The sequence below is a fragment of the Leuciscus leuciscus genome (assembly GCF_965113295.1).
Source record: "Leuciscus leuciscus genome assembly, chromosome: 15".
NCBI classification, from domain to species: domain Eukaryota; kingdom Metazoa; phylum Chordata; class Actinopteri; order Cypriniformes; family Leuciscidae; genus Leuciscus; species Leuciscus leuciscus.
In genome coordinates, this window is record NC_138739.1 from 7,700,097 (window position 1) to 7,713,907 (window position 13,811).

Sequence of the window (13,811 nt, forward strand, 5' to 3'; positions counted from 1 at the left end):
GTCATGCGAAAAGAGCCGCGTCCCATTGAAAACCTCTCTTAATCAAACCCAATTAATTCCGCTCGCTTCCCGTATTATCCCCTTCGAGGAGCGCGTCATCCCCATCAGCCTGTTAACTTCAGCCTTCGCCGTGTCGAGGGAGCGAAATAATAGATTATGCAATTAATTTAGTCGTTAGAGACTTGATTGTTCTTAATGAATACAGTAACTCTGTGGGGGTGTCCTCCTGTGATTCAGAATTTTCCCTCTTGTTCTCACTCGATAACCATATGATCACTCAGCAAAATATCTCTAATTTGCAGTCATTTTTTTATTTTATAGCTCACAGGGATTACAAATATTTATTTGTCATTTCTAATAGCCAATATTATGGCCAGTATTATAAATCTTGTTTGCCTGAATAAGCATGAAAGCGAAATCGTAAAAACATGTCCAGGTCAAATTTCACAAAAACCAACAGAATACCAAAAGAAATTATATATTGCATTTAGAAAATTAAGCTCTTATTCACATTAGATCAAATTAATATAGTAATTATAATGTTTTTTTATTGTTATTTAAATAATAGCTTAAAAACAGCACAGTTAATGCATCCCTAAAATATATATATAATTAAAATAATATTATTAATTTTAATTGTAGAATTGTAATATTAACATTTAATAATGTATCACTTTTTTTTCACATTACAGTACTGAGATTTTTGGCATAAAAATTTATTTTTAATGCAAATTTTCATTATAAAAGATGGAAAAGATGGTTAACTGTTTTGAACTCTAGTTTGGAATATACTGTCCTATATTATAACCCAACACTGATATTGTGACCGTTAAACTGTGCATCTGTAATCAGTCTTATAGTAGATTAGATGGTAAACATCACATGCATCAGTACGGTGACTCTGAAATTGAGAAGTGCATCGCTCAGAGGAAATCGTCTTAGGAGCTGAGGTCATGGATTAACCTTTGGTCTGTGTATCTTGCCACCAGATGTGTGACAAAAAAAAAATTGTGCAACATTTTTCCAGTTTGTTCATAATGAGGCTTTTTTTTTATTTATTTTTTAGCAAAACCTGCAAGGTTTTAAGCTTTACTTGCATAAACAAGCATTTAAAGGTGCACTATGTATCTTAGCAAATTAGCAGAATTTAAATAAGTTAATTCACCATCAATACTCAATAGTTTTTGTCTTACCCTGATTCACTGTTATATTACAAGTGTTTATATTTTAAACCTGTTGGGATGGTTTTTGTGGGAAATTGCGTACATTCATCACACGTCCTTGCGTGTCTCATCATATATCCATAAATAGAGAAAAGTTGCTCCAGCTACTTTTTTTATGCATGTATGGGGTGGGAGTTGTCACAATGGCCCTCATTTATCAATCTTGCGTAGAAACGGGCGTATATGTTGGCGTAAGATTATGCTTACACTCCTCTCATCGCCTGATTTATGAAGCTGTGCGTACCTTTGAAATCCAGGTGTACGCAATACCTGCCCTTGATAAATGCCGCGGCTGAAAACGATCGTCATTAGAATAACACGCCCCTATATATTCAAGTCTCCGCTTCCCCCACGCCCTCATTTTACGCCATGGACACACGGAAGACGGCAAAGAAGAGAAACTTCTTTGAGAAAGAGAAAGCGAAACCAGGGAAGTGGAAAGAAACAAAATTGATTTCTAGATTTTTATTATTAATGACACTTATTGTTATTTAGAAGAAGAATGTCGTTATTATTATTATTTGTATTATTAGGCTATTATTATTTAAAAGAAGAATGTCATTTTTATTATTTTGTCAGTCTGAATAATTTTGTTGGTCATTGAAAGCCTTTCATTACTGAAGCCAGTCCGTGCACACCTGCCGGGCCTAACCCTGGCCTAACCATCGTTTCAAAGAATAGTACAACGGCGAGCGCGTCGAGTATAAACGCCTCGTCCGTTTGGGGAGGTGCGCGCGCAGTCTGTGGAGACTCGCGCTGCGGAGCCAGGCGAAAGTATTTAACAAGGCTTGAAACGTCAGGTAAAGCGCACAGGCTCGCAACTGAAGGAATACATATGCCTACAAATCAAATGCTTTGGTAAAGTCACACAACTTAAACATTGAAGTCCATGTTGCACAAAAATAAACACTGAAGTTTATAATTAGCCTACTATGTTTTTTTTGTTTTTTTTTTTACAGTGGGTCATAATATATCATATCTTTTAGTTTGTCAGTGCGTTTTGTGGTGTTAGGAATTGTTTTTCTGCGCATTCCCGCACTCAAAACGTGCGTACACCACCTCCTGAGCTGGCGTAGGATTTGAGCGTGCCGTACGCCAACGTTCATATTGATAAATCTCAAAGTCACCGTGGTTTTGGGTGTACGCCAGGTGTACGCTGGGAATTTGGTGTACGCACTTTTGATAAATGAGGGCCAATGAGTGAGAAAGGTTGACATGATCACCCTAAATCACCCTTTTTAAACAAATACCGAACAGAGGAGAGTTGGCCGGCAAAAAGAGAACGTGACAGAGCGCGTAATAAAACAAGAATCAACATTAGCTTGGCTTTTCGGAGATGGCGAGAACTGAGGGATTTGAAATGTTGTAAAGCGATGCGGAGATGGTATTTTTATTACCGTATTGTTCCGAATATAAGATGACCCTGATTATAAGACGACGACTCTCAAATTACTCTCTGACACACCGTACTTTGCGCATTTGGTGCTTCCTATTGTTGTACCCTACCAGAATAATATATGTCACTCAAACATGTGAACCAAACGGGAGATTATAAAATGGACCTTAAACACAACAGACTGACCCACATTCAATGCATGAGAGTGGAAAAACAGCAGATTTCCCTCAGCTTGGCGAACAAAGCTTTTCGCAGTGGATGAACTGCTGCTTTCCCATGATTCCTTTGTGCCAGTCCAGCCGAACGCATGCCTACCCACAACCCAGCCACCCGTGTGCCAAGATGTGCAGCGGTCAGTGGCTGTTCGGTCTCAGCCTGGGCACTAATCCTTGCACTGAACTCATCCTGGCCTGCGGGAAAAAGCTCTAATTGGGGGATTTTCTCCATCATTAACCTTGATGAGCAGCCTTCCCACCCTCTGTTCCCATCCGCGCAATAGCTAATACTTCCTACCTTGATGACCATAAAGTTCAGCCACAGTACTTATTTTTTTTTGTTGTTGTTTTTTTTACTGTGGATAGCAGCAAAACAGATGGTAAGGAGTATATTCCCACGAAGATTAATGCCATCTGTTTAATGCATTTTCACTGAAACCAGATTTTAACATTAGTAGTACATTAAAGTACAGTTTACACATGTAAAACACTATGCCATGGCATTGCTACACAAGTGTTCAGAATGCTTTACATGTTGCTAGGGTACTAATACACTAGTTACTAATGTATAAATGCAAAATCTGGACCAATGCAAGTGAAGTCCACACGTTCTGGACTGTGCTAAACATCATGTGATATCAGGAAAGAACACACATTCACACCCCTTTTGCTCTTTTCCCAGCACATGTTTTTTTGGGGGCCCCAGATGGCCCCTGCAGTGTCCCATCTGTCCAAGAGCATTGCTCACACATCATGAATACAGCCGAGCACCAGGCACTCTGAACATGTGCCTTTACAGCAGAGCCTGGGGCCAATACCCCCTCCCGGGCCAGGCTGATTGACTGGAACCTCATCTTCCTAACAGGCTGGCTTGGCGCCACCGGTCAGGAGAAACCGAGACAGGAGGGGGCGATGAAATAGACAGTCTTTCCTATAGTTCAACCACATGGATGTCTAAACAACCTTTCCAGGAATGGATGAGTCAACAGCAAAGCTCTGAGAAACTAGATTTGTTTATTCTTAAGAACATTTGTGGACATTCATTCATCTGTTCAAAGGTAACTGTGAAAACATCTAGGACACATTATAAACATCGTAAATAACATCATACACACACACACACACACTCATATTAATGATTGTCATATTGCTGTCTAACTTTGGCTTTTCAATTGTTCGAACTGTGCAAGTTACCAAAACATCATAGATTGCCCCATAACAGAACTGTGATAAACAACGAAAAACATCTATAACTCTTCATCTTCAATATCCTTACACAACTAAACTTAAAACATTATTAGTTAGCATAGTTTTGTCAGTTGAATCATCCCGAAAGTTTAATACTCTTCCTCATGGGAGTCAATATCTTATTATCCAGAACTTTATTAGTCAAACACAACTACACAATTTATTGCTACAAAAACTCTGGCAACATGAACTGAGTGAGTTTCCTTTCAAGAATAAGCAGTGAATTCCACTTGCGTGTTTTGTGGGACATGACATCATAATTGGGGTCCTTTGAAGCCAGGTCTGTTTTGATGGTAAATTATTCTCTTAGTAATCATGAAATGACCCTTTAAGCACATTGATGGTGTTTTATCTAAAAAATCATATTGATTGGTTTCTTAGAGTGACAGTCTCTGATTGTCTTTCCCTCTAAAAAAGTGAAAACAAAGATCAGACTTGGATCAGCTGGCACAAACAAAGAGGGAGTCATGGTCGGGTGACGGCAGATAGTTTCCCCTTCTGCTCTTCTGCACGTACAGAAGATGGGTCTGCCAATAAGCCTTTGCCTCTAATGAACACTGAGGCGTACAAATTTGTCCCCCAAACCAATCATTTCTGTCCCCTGTCCCTGCCTTTGTGATCAAAATGAGGGATTGCTCGAAATGAAATCCGCTCCCTGTGTGAGAGGTCTTTTCCGACAATTGACCATATTTATCTTCTATGTCAACCCAAAACATTTGGACCAGTCCTTAAGGAGGAAGTGTGAATTTGCAGACAGAGGTCATGTGATGCTAAACACACCCTCATATTCACATTTCAGTAACTCTGGTTCTAGAAACCATTTCGAAACCAATTAAACTTGTTAGGACAGTCAGTTAAACATGCCATTGTGTGCTTTATGTAATACATATATGGAACAGAATTGCAAAGCAAAAAAATTCTTCATTCAGATTCAACAGCTGCTGGTTTTCTTGGAAGCTTTTTTTTTTTTTTTTTACATCCAGTTGCAAAAATAAAATAAATAAATGGCACACAATTCAATTAGCGCCATTTCGGTGCCCCAACATTTTCTGAACTGAAGAACAAGATAACCATCCAATACAAGAAACATGGTTCTTGATTAACCTTCAGTACCAATTAGTAACCAAGAAACATGAAGGCCCACGGTCAAAGAGAGATGTACCCTGTCTTAGCACATGGGTTGCCAGGTTTTGTCCATGGACTGGATGTGTTCCTTCGCTTTCATTCTCAGAGCAGCGATGCTTGAACTGCGCTGATCTACGTCCTCCAGAGGGTATTTGTCAGTGAAGGGAGGAGGGCATTGGTATGGAGGTGGTGCCATGGACTGCATGCTTTGGGCCATGGATTGGGGTGGGCTGAGGAAACCGTGACTTGGATAGCCCGCTTGCAATCCTTGTGTAGGACCCATGAACCCCGGGATGCTGTGCACTGGAGTGGCACTGGATAGAGGGGATGTCAGCCAAGGGTCAAGGGGAAGCGAGTTGTTCATGGGCCCCATGGTGGTGTGCATGGGCGGGCGGTTGAAGGAGAGCATGGGAGAGTCATGGAGCTTCATGGTGCTGGCGTCTATTTTCTCCTGTCGCCTCCATTTGGCTCTGCGATTCTGAAACCAAACCTGGACAAAAACAGATTTAAATAATCAATCTGTTATGGTAGTGCTATGCCAATAAGATGGTGTTCCACAGAAAGAATCTGTGCAAGACTATTTTGGAAACAACCAAAGTTTGATTTAAGCCATGGATCATGTTTAGAAACATTACTGAAAAGACCGGTTGAGATCAGCATGAATGTTGTTTAGTGTTGCTTTGCAGCTTGGTCTTTCCCAATGAAGCTGCTTGACCATGATGGTCTTGCAGGATAATCTGGCTCTTGGTGCGTAAAGTGACCAATTAATGTGGCCTTGCTAGTTAAGAAGTTAAAGGATTAGTTCACCTCAAAATGAAAATTTCCTGATAATTTACTCACCCCAATGCCATCCAAGATGTTCATGTCTTTCTTTCTTCAGTGGAAAAGAAATTAAGTTTTTTGAGGAAAACATTTCAGGATTTTTCTCCACACAATGGACTTCAACGGTAACCAAATTGTTGAAGTCCAAATCAATGCAGTTTCAAAGGGCTTTGAAGTGCTTCAAAGGGCTCTGCACGATCCCAGCTGAGGAATGGGGTCTTGTCTAGCGAAACGATCTGTAATTTTCTAAATAAAATAAAAATGTATATACTTTTTAACCACAATTGTTCGTCTTGTGCTGGTCTGCGACGCACCAGGCATTACGTAATAACGTTGGAAAGGTCACGCTGGACGTAGCGGTCTCCTCCATCTGCCTAAGGTCTTCATCTGTGTACTCCGTTTCAAAAAGGTAGGGTAGGGCGAAAAACTCCATCTCATTTTCTCCTCCAACTTCAAAATCGTCTGACATCATTGTTTTACCTTTTTTGTTAAAGGGCTTTTGTATTAGTCTTCGAATGTTCGCTTTGAAAAACAATGGGGTGGTACTTCCGCCTACGTCCAGCGTGACCTTTCCAACGTTATTACGTAATGACTAGCGCGTCGCAGACCAGCACAAGACGAACAATTGTGGTTAAAAGGTATATACATTTTTATTTTATTTAGAAAATGACCGATCGTTTCGCTAGATAAGACCCTATTCCTCAGCTGGGATTGTGCAGAGCCCTTTGAAGCACTTCAAAGCCCTTTGAAACTGCATTGATTTGGACTTCAACAATTTGGTTACCGTTGAAGTCCATTGTGTGGAGAAAAATCCTGAAATGTTTTCCTCAAAAAACTGAAGAAAGAAAAACATGAACATCTTGGATGGCATTGGGGTGAGTAAATTATCAGGAAATTTTCATTTTGAGGTGAACTAATCCTTTAAAGCAAGCTGGTCAGCAAGACTGTGGTTGAGCAACTAGGTGAGGATAAACCAGAACACCAGCATATCATGCGGAAACGCATATCAGTTTCCGAAACACAACTAGAGACAAGGTGTAGCCTCCTCTGAAATGGATCCTTTTAATTTCACAAAATGATTCAAACACACCTGAACTCGAACTTCAGGTAGGTTGACTTTCATGGCTAGCTCCTCTCTGCTGTAAACATCAGGGTAGTGGGACTTCTCGAAGGCTCGCTCAAGCTCGTGGAGCTGGTAGGTTGTGAAAGTGGTGCGGTTGCGTCTGTGCTTTTTCTTGGGCTGCTCCCCGTCGGCCGAGTCCGGAGACTTGCTGTCACTCTCGATGGACTTCCGCAGGTCGCCCAACTCCCCGTCACACTTGTTGGAGAATATATCAGCATCTAAAGCCACAGGTGACACAAGAACAAAAGACATGACTTGACAGTCCACGTTAGACTTTCACATGATTTTCCGACAGAATTGCAGTACGAACTTAGTGCATAAAACCTTCCCACTTGAGCAATTTCACATTGCAATAAAATTGAGTAGTGACCAGATGACTAATATGATCTCAGTTATTTATGGATAGTGACTACATGTAAATTCATTACTGATATGGTATTTCCAAAACTGAGATCCTAATCCCATAATACTCCTGGCCAAAAGCTCTTGTAATACACAGACTTGGACTAGAGCAGTTTTATTGTCACCGGTGGTAGGCATAGCTTTCACTGAGGATCTCCCGTCCCGTAATCCAAGTAGAACAGATGTAGCCTGTTAATTCTCCTGATGGTTTCCCCATAGACCAGGCCCTAATCTACCTAAGGGCTTCATTTGATTCTACCCCCATGTCCTCAACATAAGGTCGCATTTCTAGGAAAAGCTTTATCTTGGTGAACTTTAGAGGCACACTTGCAGTTGGAAAGCTAATTCAATTAAAAGCTGGTCGTCAGGACAGGTGAACTCATCTGCTGCACTCACTCTGCCTTACAAGATGTTGTTGGCATACTCTCTAAGTACTACTGTCTGAACATGTGCTGACTAAACAAGGGAACATTAGCAATAGCTGCAATGTTGTGGTGTGGTGTACATGCAAGCCAAGTAGTGGAGGCTGTGAACATTAAATTGGTGATGGAATCAAGTAGCTTAACTAGTTGTGCATAATGCTAGGAATGCTAAAATTACGGAAATGCCCCAAGGTGGAATCTGCAGACTTTTTTTTTTACACATGTTCAGTGCTGAAAATCTGCGAAATGGATTTTTTTTTAAAGAAAGTAAAATGTGTTAAACAACGATAAATAGCACTACACTCTTATTTGTTAGCTGCAAGCAGAATCAAATTTGCCAAAATATATATTTTTAAATCATTGGAGTGAGGATTTTTTTTTTTTTAAACGCATGACTGTATGTGGAAATCTGCAGAACATTTTGCAGAGTTCTGTGCAGATTCCCTGTGAGCCTGGTCATGGTTTAGTTTCCCAAGGAGAATATACTGCTAACACGTGCATGGCAAGTGAACAGAACATGTAAATATCCTTGCTTGACTAGTAGCTCAAATGCTACAGGTTTAATCCCAGATAAGATCAACCAAGAACTGGACAGTGAAGAGACCCTCTATCATCATTGTGTCCTTGAGTAGGACACTTAACCGCAGGTTTAAGCTTCCCGGGGTGACAGTCCTTGCAATCAATGCACAGTAAGTCCACACTTTAGGAAAAGTGTATGCTAATGAACAGCCTTTCTGACTGCCTGAATACACTTTCACTTTAGGTTATCTAAAGTGGTTAACACTCCTCAAAACATTGATTACAAGAAAACAAAGCATTAAAACACCACTCACTTTGGCAACATTAGAAGGACAGGGTTTAATTATCAGGCAAGAACAAATGTTCTGGGTTAGCCGAGCTAGCATCATTAACAGGCAATAGACTGAACTTGCACAATGGTAGTGGGTCAATCCTGGTTCAAGGATCACCACACTGCCTGTCAGACTCAAGACATCCCAATAAAAAAGCTCAGACTTGCTGGCAACTCCTGTCAAATGAGGACAATTGATCTCAAAGGCCCAAACCATTCAAAAGGAACTTGTCTCTTCTGAGTCACGAAAACAGACAATTCAACTCTGGGTCATGCGAGAGATTCTCTCATCACAGGAATAAGAAGCATGATGGATTATGAGCCCAATGAAAAAAAAATTGGCGCAGAATGGAAAAATGATTATGTCGGCATGCACAGTTGTGCAATCTTGTTTAAGATAGAAGAAGATTATGGGAATTCCACAAGGGGATGAGAACCAGTGATGAGTCCCCTTGCCAAATGATTTCCAGGTTTGAAAGGGCCTTGTAAAGTGAAAATGTGATTGCTCTGTCATATTTGGACTCAATTAGGTCTGGCATTTTACCACAGCCAGAAACGTCCCATAAAACACAAGATCTGTTTAATATCACAAGTGCTTCTACTAAAAACAAGTGCTTCACAAGTGCTTCTACTAAAAACCAATGAGATTGAAATCAAGACAAATGGTATATTGAAATCAAGACAAATTGCTTCCCGTTAAGCAATCGGTGATCAAAAGAAATCTCAACCTCATAAGATTCTTCCAAGATCAAATTATCAGAGCTATAATCTTATTGCATGCCAAACAAACTTCTCCCTTTATATCACCAAGACCAAATTATCAGAGCTATAATCTTATTGCATGCCAAACAATCTTCTTCCTTTATATAAGTAATTTTTGGTGATCTGAGGTGAATCATCCCCTGTACTATGAAAGAACAACTAAGTAAAAAAATAGAGTGTCTATCGGTCTATAGAGTGTCCATCTTTCTACAATCGAGTTAATGGACACTCTGAATGGCATAGTAACAAAATCTATCTAGGCTTGGTTTTGTAAATTACGTGAAAGACGTGTCAGACTTTCGTTTAGGTCTGTGATGCTTGGTAATGCTTGATGCTAATGCCCTGGCGCATTGCCACTGTCGCCTTGAAATCAACAGGAAGTCTCAGCATAAGAACTTGGTTTGTGTCAGTCTCTGGGTTTAGTAACAGTGTGTCTTAGTGTTATAACCATCACAGGAAGCTTGTTAGGGAGTATTTGCACTTGATATGTAAAGCAATAAACACCATTTATGGCTCAACAACACTCTAGTTTCATCCATGTAGGACTCACCATGAAACGCAGGTTGCTCTGAGTCATCCCTGAGGCTTGGCAGGTGCCCGTAGTGATGTGAATCCTGCTTCCCTGGATCTCCAAGACTATCCCCTCTAACTCTGTGTGCTACAGCATTGCCTCCAGGGTTGAGCAAAGGGTCCTGGTCCTTGTTGAAGCCCAGGATGACATCTATGCTGTGGACACGGGTGCCCATCGCCGCACCCCCTGCTTTGACCATCTCGTGGAAGTTACTGGGCGAAAGACAGCTGTCATCCACCATGTTCATGGTGTCCAGTGACAAATGCATTCGAATGCTGGAATGAGGACGTCCAACTGATAAAACCACTTGATCTGATGGAGGAATCCAAAACGCACTGGTTTTACCTGGTTGGACACATCAAAAAGAGACTAAAATCAACAAGTGCACTAAATAAGACATTTCAGGTCCATTTCTTCATTAATATTAGTTTTATTAATGTGGTCTGGTGCCAATTAATATTTATATACTCTGCAAAAAAAGATACGTCCTCTAACTTTCAGCAGTTTTTTTCCCCCAGCAAATTTCTTAATGTGTAAATATTTGTATGAACAAAAAGTTTCAACAACTTATTAATATAAATATATCACAGCATACAACAACAAACAATATACTGTAGTATCTGCATTCAAATAATGTTTTTTATTAACATTAACATAACATTTATGCTTGTTTATTATACATTGATAATCTGACAAATGCAAAATTAATAACTTTTCTCCAATAAACCTAAATACATATTTTAGATTCAAATAGCAATGTGTTACCCGCCAAAATTGAGTTTCTATAGTAAAACAACATTTTTAATATTGTAAATATTTTCCATCAAAATTTAATATTTATTAAATAAATGTATTATATAATATATTTTTTAAATATTCATTGTAATGTATGTACACGTGGGTATCATAACTTACATTTTTAAAAGTACATGTATATTACAGCATATATAAACGTTATATTCTATTATCAAAACCCAAGAAGAAAGTTTCCTCAGGACAGAGTGACCGCGGTACGGGACATACCTCTGACACGAGATGCTCCCTGCGCTCTCCGTCTCCAGTCTGACCCACATCCACCTGTTTCTGCCTGCAGCGGGTCACATACGGGTGATGAACACGCCTCCGTCTGCTACTGTACGTCCCAACCCACTTGATCGCTCTCACGTTAAGCATGAAAACATATACGAATGCACAGAAGTTCTCCAGTGGATTCCGCTGGACAGAGAGCTGGTGTGTGTGTGTGTGTCTCTTCAGGAGGGAAATAATAGCAAGGGATTACAGGAGCTCATTAATTGGGACTCTTCCCCCTTAAGAATGATTGACAGACGGTTTCTGCTCAAGTAATTGCTCTAAATGGAGCTTGAATTCACCCCACAGGAGGAGGGCAACACTAATGAAGCCGTCTCTCCTTGCTTTACAAAATTCAATTGTTTTAAAGACAAAAGGATGAACTGAAAGATTTCACTGATGCCTGTAGTAAAGTAAAAGATTGGAAAGCTTTATTGACAATTATATTTTTTTGTCATATTCTTATACTTAACTAATGTTTAAATTAGATTAAATATTGTCAAATTATTTTATCAAATATTAATAAAATTTCAGTTATTATAAAATCACATTGACCGCTGGCAGGCACATAGATTGCGTGTTGGATTGTTATGTAAACCACATGCTTCACAGCAGATATTACAGTAAATACTCAATACTATCGCATGAGGAATAATCAGCTGAGTAATTAAAGCAAACGACATGAGAGCAGACTCATTTAACAACTCATTAAAGAGTTAACGCAGGCAAACTAAGGAGTGATCGGTGCAAGAGATATGACCTCGGAACAAGATTAACTCGCTCGCTTTCAAATGAATCCATGCAAATGATCTTATTGCAAATGGCCAGTGCAACTGCAGTAAATTATGACATACAATTGTGGAATATTTGCTCATTTCTCAACTATAGCGTTGCATCAGATATAGCCATAACAATAATTTCTATGAAGTATTCAGTAGAAACATTGATCTGACAATATGAAGCTTAGTTAAGTTAAGCTAAGGCTTTTAGACACGAGTCTTTAAAATCTCACTTTGTATGTTGTACTCAATCATAGGGAGAGGGCCTAATGAAGACCTAATAAATGCTCTGATCTCAATGAAGTCTTAAAACACGTTGAAGGTGCCCAATCACTGCATTTGTTTTGGGTCAGCGTTAGTGAATATTATTCAGTACAGAACCAGGATGAGCCATTAAGGGTAAAGAAATGGTCTAGAAATTTTGGTAAAATGGACTGCGAATACCTCTCAGATCTCACTGAAATCTAGTCAAATGTTAAAGCCAGTGCACGTGGCCAAAACCAGCCACGACGCATGAAAGACCTCAAGCTAAGACTGACTTTAACCATATGTTTGCGTACACGTTGCCAGATAGATGTCTAAGTCTCATGGAGCAAGAGTCAATCCTCAAAAGACAATTTAGTGATCAGAACTAGCGAATGGTCGGAATTAGAAAATACCTGGAAAGCTTGGAGTTTCACTGTAGAAGCTAGACAGCTGTTTCTCACGTGCACAAGATCCCTGAGTTCCTAGAAAGGAATGGGAATCTGTCCAGTCATTCATCCCTCCTACTTATCGCCAATTACCTTCCTACGTATATATTTTTTGACATCAGAGGCAATGAGCCTAATCAAACTCTAGAGTATTTTAGTGCAATTGGGTTTTACTTTGTAAAAGCTAGTCAAACATGGTCAGGTTGAGGAAACACCACTTGAACATTTTGACCAACTTCTTCCGAGTAAAATCAAATTGCGCTAAAATACTCTAGAGTTTGATTGGGCACATGTAAAAAACCTTAACACTCAAGTGACTGCATAGCAACCATGTGCAGAGATAGAATATGTCAATTCAATTTTGTACAATAAACAATTGTGGTAGGGTGTTGGGATAACCAGTTGAGAACCACTGATCCAGGCAGCCCAGGCTCATTAGAAAAACGTTTTAATGAAAAATACAATAGTTAATGTGCTCACAAATGTGACATACAAATGCAATCGTAACCATGGCATTTTAGCTTGTTTTTGAACTCTTGTCTTTGAGCTCTTTTATCGTCTTTCACAGGATTCGTACCCGAGCTGTAAAACTACATCTACATCTGTAAAACCGAACATATGGAGCTGATTAAGTGATGCAAACTCCAAAATATATTTGTTTACAAATCATGCACTATGGTAAAAAAAAAAGTGTTTTGAGGTCATAACATAATTGTGCAAGGAGCCGCGTGGAAACAAGTCTTTATTAATTCCTAATCTGCCCCTGTAATCATAACTGTGTGTGAAAACGATTTAAAGTGCTTGCTGTTTTTCTGCCTCTAGTGTTCATTTCCGTTAGAAACTGCAATAATATATGTACGTATTGGTACGTGTTTTGCATAAATGTTGCCACAGGTATGTTTTTTCCAATGAGCCTGTGTTGGAGCCAGGCTTTCGGTCTGGTCATAGAGTAATCTCGGGAGAGAGGTGACTTCTCGTCAACGATTTGAGTTCTCGGTTTGATGTTTGATGGGATTGGGCGAGAGACACTGCAATTATTCGATCACGCTGATGCATTTCCTGAAGCTCCGCGCTTGTTTCCTCATTACGCTAATTGAGTACAAATTGGCTCAG

At 39.7% G+C, this 13,811-nt stretch overlaps 1 protein-coding gene across 2 annotated transcripts; it reads right to left on the bottom strand.

Annotated features, from left to right (window-relative positions):
* Positions 1-3,831: 3,831 nt before the first annotated feature.
* Positions 3,832-13,223, bottom strand: rx1 (retinal homeobox gene 1). Of its 2 annotated transcripts, XM_082139345.1 has the most exons (4): positions 11,183-13,223; positions 10,139-10,504; positions 7,120-7,370; positions 3,832-5,697 (listed from the first exon to the last, which is right to left on the bottom strand). In XM_082139345.1, exons 2-4 carry the CDS (start codon positions 10,425-10,427, stop codon positions 5,251-5,253), a joined length of 987 nt encoding a protein of 328 aa, XP_081995471.1. In that variant the 5' UTR covers positions 10,428-10,504; positions 11,183-13,223; the 3' UTR covers positions 3,832-5,250. The 2 variants fall into 2 exon arrangements, with proteins under 2 accessions (XP_081995471.1, XP_081995470.1); XM_082139344.1 differs by lacking the exon at positions 11,183-13,223 and having other exon boundaries at positions 10,139-10,891.
* Between the last annotated feature and the right edge of the window lie 588 nt (positions 13,224-13,811).

Coding starts and splice junctions, on each gene's coding strand:
- rx1 (XM_082139345.1), bottom strand. CDS start 10,427: ATGCATTTGTCACTGGACACCATGAACATGGTGGATGACAGCTGTCTT. Junction 7,371..10,138: donor AGAGCAACCTGCGTTTCATG/GTGAGTCCTACA, acceptor CTGTGGCTTTAG/ATGCTGATATATTCTCCAAC. Junction 5,698..7,119: donor TACCTGAAGTTCGAGTTCAG/GTGTGTTTGAAT, acceptor GTTTTTGTCCAG/GTTTGGTTTCAGAATCGCAG.